The 5,485-nt window shown below is 51.4% G+C and overlaps 1 protein-coding gene across 1 annotated transcript in view; it reads left to right on the top strand.

Moving 5' to 3' along the window:
• PTPRA (protein tyrosine phosphatase, receptor type A) overlaps positions 1–5,164 on the top strand; it is a 95,073-nt gene extending 89,909 nt beyond the window's left edge. The window contains exons 16-21 of the mRNA XM_026846895.1: positions 752–941; positions 2,454–2,588; positions 2,985–3,110; positions 3,793–3,944; positions 4,262–4,397; positions 5,076–5,164. Coding sequence (XP_026702696.1) covers positions 752–941; positions 2,454–2,588; positions 2,985–3,110; positions 3,793–3,944; positions 4,262–4,397; positions 5,076–5,150 — 814 coding nt within the window. The 3' untranslated portion in view covers positions 5,151–5,164. The remainder of the gene's footprint in view (positions 1–751; positions 942–2,453; positions 2,589–2,984; positions 3,111–3,792; positions 3,945–4,261; positions 4,398–5,075) is intronic.
• Positions 5,165–5,485: the final 321 nt, after the last annotated feature.

Here is a 5,485-nt window from a genome sequence, read left to right as displayed (position 1 = left end):
TCATCAATGTCTGTAAATGCCTGCAGGGAGGGGGCAAAGAGGACGGGGCCAGGCTCTTTCCAGTGGTGCCCAGTGACGGGACCAGAGGCAACAGGCACAAACTGGAACAGAGGAGGGTCTCCCTGAACATCAGGGAATCTTTTTGACCATGGGGGTGACCGAGCACTGGCACAGATTGCCCAGGGAGGGTGTGGAGTCTCCATCCTTGGAGATACTCAAAATCTGGCTGCACATGGACTTGGGCAGACTCTCTGCCACCCTGCAGGAGTAGGGAGGTTGGACCAAATGACCTCCAGAGACCCCTCCCAACCTCAGCCGCTCGGTGATTCTGTGAGTGCTCCGGAGCTGCCGAGGCAGAGGCGTTTGTGCCCGCAGTAGCGGAGTCACAGACTGACTGAGGTTGGAAGGGATCTCTGGAGGTCATCTGCTCCCACCGCCTGCTCAGGCAGGGATAGCATGAAGGGGTGGGGCAGAGTCAAGGGCAGGTGATTTTTCATGGCCAAATATAACAGTGCCCCCAGGGCTTTCTTGCTTTCGTTCTACTCTGTCCCTGCCGTGACATTCTTCTCAGCAGATTTATGCTGCCAAGACTTTCTGCCTCAAGGGAGAAGGGAGTCCTTGTGTTGAGCAGGTCCTGCTCCTGGAGTCCTTAGCATCCCCTTCTCCTTCCCCAAACCAGGGCATGGCAGAAGGCAGAGTCGAGTCTCCTTGTCCCAGCCAGGTGCTGTAAACACAGGCCTCCCCTTCCCAGATCTCTGTCCTCTCACCTAGGGCTTGGTGACTTCCCAGCTAAAGGCCGTGTTATCAAGGAGTCACGTTTTGAAGGTGTTCCCCAAAACTCAGATCATTTCACTTCCATTTCAGATGAGTTCAACCGAGTAATCATTCCAGTGAAGAGAGGTGAAGAGAACACAGACTACGTAAACGCTTCCTTCATTGATGTGAGTCTTCTTTAATCTTCTTTCCATTTTCTCCCAGTGGAAACTCTTTACCTCACGCTCCTTCCTATGGAAAGAATCTGTCCCGAGACACTTCTTGGTTTTGTGAGGCCCTTTCCACTTGACTTTGCTTTGTGTCACCGGACAATGCTGGTTTCTTTCTCCAAGAAACTCCTCTGTATATAGTTTCCTTATGGGAGAGGAGAGCTGGAGCTTGAGCAGAGCCTCCAAATTCTGATCTCACTTCTGCAGCTCCAGGCTCTGATGATGGCTTTGGAGAAGCGGATGCACGTAGCCATGGAAATGTTTGCTATAGTGCACTGTTCATTTGGTCAGAAAACATCCCCTAGATTAGGTAATAGACAAATATATGGATCCCAAACCCCTTGAGAATAACCAGGTCAATCCCATTATACCTGTCTGGGTGACGGGAGGAGACAAGGCAGAGAGGTTAAGTGTTTTCCTCACTTTGAGGAGGTAAGTGATTGCACATCCTTTTCCTGTGAGTAATCCTGTTGACTTCAAGGGGACATCTCCTAGGAGTATTTATGCAGTGATGCCAGTGCTGGCTAAGTAACAGAGCCCCCCTCTTTTCTAGCCCAGTTTCTGTCTCCTAATGGCAAGGGTTTTTTTTCCCCAAAAAGATGATTACTGCCATGGATTGAAACAGTAAAACCAGTGCATTCCCAGTTACAACATCCCAAATTAATTGCTCCCTGAAATCTTTGCTGGGTCCCTGCGGGTTCCTCTGGCTGCGTGAGCATCCAGCAGCCGCCTTGTTCTGCATCGAGATCAGAAAGCTTAAATGTCACATAAGCAATTTTCATTGAGGATTCAATTTCCTGCCTCTGCTGAACTTTGCTTAAATTATAAGCTCCAAATGACGAAGCATCTTTAGTCAGTCTGCAGCGAGGGCACAGGGGAACATCAGAGGGCTTTTTGGAAACAGAAGCTCTTTGTGGTTGTGGAAGAGACAAAAGTCAACCAGATTTACTACTGCTTTTCAGAGATTGTATCTCATAGAGTGGTTTGGCTTGGAAGGGACCTTAAAGATCACCTAGTTTCCACCTAGTTTTGCTTACTTCTTCCAATAATCCCCAGTACAAATCATACCTGAAGTACTTGGAGCTTAGGCAAAGCACTCAGACTTTGCAACATCGCTTAGGAGTGCTGGAAACCCAAATCTTTCTTCACCAAATGGATAAGGCCACACACACATAGGGGATGTGATCCTCCTCGAGCTGCATTTCTTTAAAAACAAAGGTCTTACCATGGTAAAGTGGTGGCTGATGGCACCTCAGCTGCCAAGCAGCGGTGCAGTGACGCCCGTGCATGGGGCCGCATCCCACAGCGAGAGCAGGTTGCTCTACCCAAGCTGGGGTCTTTCACATGGGCAGTCATGATGCTCCCAAAATTTAACTGAGCTTGGTAACCTGTGTCCAGGAGCATTCCTCCTGCTTCTCCCAGCATCCGGGCGCTGCCCATTCACCGCTAACCCCGTTTATCAAATCGCAGGGTTATCGCCAGAAGGATTCCTACATCGCCAGCCAAGGGCCGCTGCAGCACACGATAGAGGATTTCTGGAGGATGATCTGGGAGTGGAAATCCTGCTCCATAGTGATGCTAACGGAGCTGGAGGAGAGAGGCCAGGTGAGCGCCCAAGGATAGCTGCATTGAAGGACCAGAAAAATAAATCATAAAAATAAAACCACTGAAAATCTCCTGATGGCCTCAGCACTGCCAGTGCCACACACGCTGGGGGCTATTTCACTCCCTCTCTGTCAGGAAATGTATTTCAGCCTCTACTTCTAATGCAAAAAATCCAGTTGTTTGTAGACCCAGGGTGGGGAGATGGTGAATAAACCAACTTTAGACCCTTATTTCTCCAAGCACCTTCAGGTGCAGTGGGCAGCTCCTCTCTGAAGCAAGCCTGTGGGATCCCACCTGCTTCTGGGCAGCTGCCAGCCCCAGGAGAAGACTTCTTCTGTTCAAGCCCATGAGGAAAACTTGGTCTTCACCCTGTCTCGTGCTGTTATGCTTTCTCAGGAGAAGTGTGCCCAGTACTGGCCGTCTGACGGCTCCGTGTCCTATGGAGACATCACTGTGGAGCTGAAGAAAGAGGAAGAGTGTGAGAGCTACACGGTGCGGGACCTGCTGGTAACGAACACCCGGGTAAGACTCCAGCCTGCTCCTCTGGGGAGCTCTGGGTGCTCTTGGGTTTGGCTGTCATTAACCCTCACAGATGTTTGTGGTGCTTTGAGATTCCTCTTCCACGTACTGAACCTTCCCTCTGGCACCTTCAGCTCCATCATCTCCCCATCATCCCAAAGTAGCGTCCATCCCCTGCAATCCCACTGTATTCCCTACGCTTACCTCCCACCCCAAGGGTTCCTGTCCCACTAATGGCTTCCCATCCATCCTCTCTGCCCTGCTGTCAACCAGCAGCCCTCATTTTTAGGTGTTGGAATGGGCTGCCCAGGGCAGGGGGGGGCGTCCCCAGGATCCCTGGAGGGGTTGAAGAGTCGGGCTGAGCCAGCGCTGAGGGATCTGGGGGAGTTGGGAACGGTCAGGGTGAGGTTCATGGTTGGACTGGAGGAGCTTCAAGGGCTTTTCCAACTGGGGTGATTTTGGGATTCTGTGATCCTCCTCCTGCCTGGTCCCTGTGCCCACCACCCGGCCTCCCTCCTGCTCCCCGTCCCCCACATCCTGCCCTGCTCCATACCATGGGAACACCTCCCCTCCACAAGCCCTCAGCTTCCCTGCGCTGATCATTCTCCCAAAGCCCTGAGCTGGTGGGTTTCTTGGTACAGCTCTCCCACCAACTTACTGACCTCCAGCTCTGCTCCTCCACCAGGAAAACAAGAGCCGACAGATTCGGCAGTTTCATTTCCACGGATGGCCAGAAGTTGGGATCCCCGGGGATGGGAAGGGAATGATCAACATCATCGCGGCTGTGCAGAAGCAGCAGCAGCAGTCTGGCAACCACCCAATCACTGTGCACTGCAGGTGAGGCCTGGCTAGAGCAGGGTCTGGCCACCCCTCTGAGGGGACCTGCTCTACAAGGAGCTTGGGAGATGCTCAGAGGGCCCTCAGAAGACTTGGGCTGAGCAGGAGCAACCTGGGCAGATGTCGTATGGGGTCTTCCTGCTTGGCTAAGCAAAGAGGCTTCATTGTAGAGCATGTCCTAGCTAAACTGGGAGAGACTGGGGCAGGACCATTGGCTCCTCCAGTTCTCCAGTCGTTTCCTTAGGGATTGTGCCCTGAGCAAAGCCAACACAGGCAGGACAGGAGGTTTTCTTTACCTTTTGGTTTCTCATTGCCAGTGCCGGAGCAGGAAGAACAGGCACCTTCTGTGCGCTGAGCACTGTCCTGGAAAGGGTGAAGGCAGAAGGGATTCTCGACGTCTTTCAGACGGTGAAGAGTTTAAGACTACAGAGGCCGCATATGGTGCAGACACTGGTAAGAGCAGCACAGCACACCCCACGCTCCTCCTGCCACCCCGAGCCTCAGAATGGGCCGGGGACTCCCAACGTTGAGCAAAAACTTCCTTGGTTGAAGGTTTTCCGTCTCCATGAAAGAGAAGGGGATGGAGGTGGGTCAGGAGGTATCTCCCCTTCCTCTTGTTAGGACATCTGGAAGCGTGGAGCTTGGCTGGCTGAAGGCATCAAACCCCTTTTGAGCACTGACACAAGCTGCAGGAGCCTCCTTGGAGACATCCTCAGCCACCATATTCATGGGTTCCAGGAGCCTGGAATCCTGTCCTGGAGCAGCTGTGGCACAGGCTTGGGCACGCAGCCTGCCAGGAAGGGGAGAGGCAGGCAGGGCTGGAGGAGATCTTGCAAGAGGGCTCTGCAAGGATGCTCAGGGATTTAAAACAAAATCTTTCGGGGTCAAAATAGAACCTCAGAGAGGAAGGGGAAAGCAGACTTTCTTCTGCGTGGAAGGAGGGTGGGCGGCCAAGTTTTGGGGGCCATGAAGGAGGTGGGACATACTCACAGGTGGGAATTCAGTTCCTGCGCTGGAAGGAGGATGCCCGACCAGGTGTGGGCCCCACTTGCCACAGACCACAAAGCCTCAAATTCTGTCTCGGGTGGGAATTTTGTTGGCCTAACACTGTGCTCTCCCCGAATCCCACAGGAACAGTACGAATTCTGCTACAAGGTGGTGCAGGAATATATCGACGCCTTCTCAGACTACGCCAACTTCAAGTGAAGAAAAAAAAAAAAGATTTACAAACAAAATAACAGCCTGTATCAACTCTCCAGAAGAGAGATGGTATGACAATATTAATCCAAACATCACGCTATTTAATTCCCCAATAAAACATTGGAAAAAAAGGAGCCAACAGTATCTGCACTAACACTTTGCTACATATAAAATCTCCAGCTAATATGAAGCTTATGGTACCAACCTCTAAAACAGTTAAGATATATACACATATTTTTGGGGGCGGGGTATATTAACAAACAGAATATTACAAAATATTAAAGAAGGCAACTCTTCTGTCCTTTGTTTCGGGGCGTGGATTTTTTTTTTTTTTTTTTTTT

Source organism: Athene cunicularia (genome assembly GCF_003259725.1).
Source record: "Athene cunicularia isolate RWA chromosome 4 unlocalized genomic scaffold, athCun1 chr4_part1, whole genome shotgun sequence".
NCBI lineage: Eukaryota > Metazoa > Chordata > Aves > Strigiformes > Strigidae > Athene > Athene cunicularia.
This window is presented reverse-complemented; position numbering and strand designations above follow the sequence as displayed.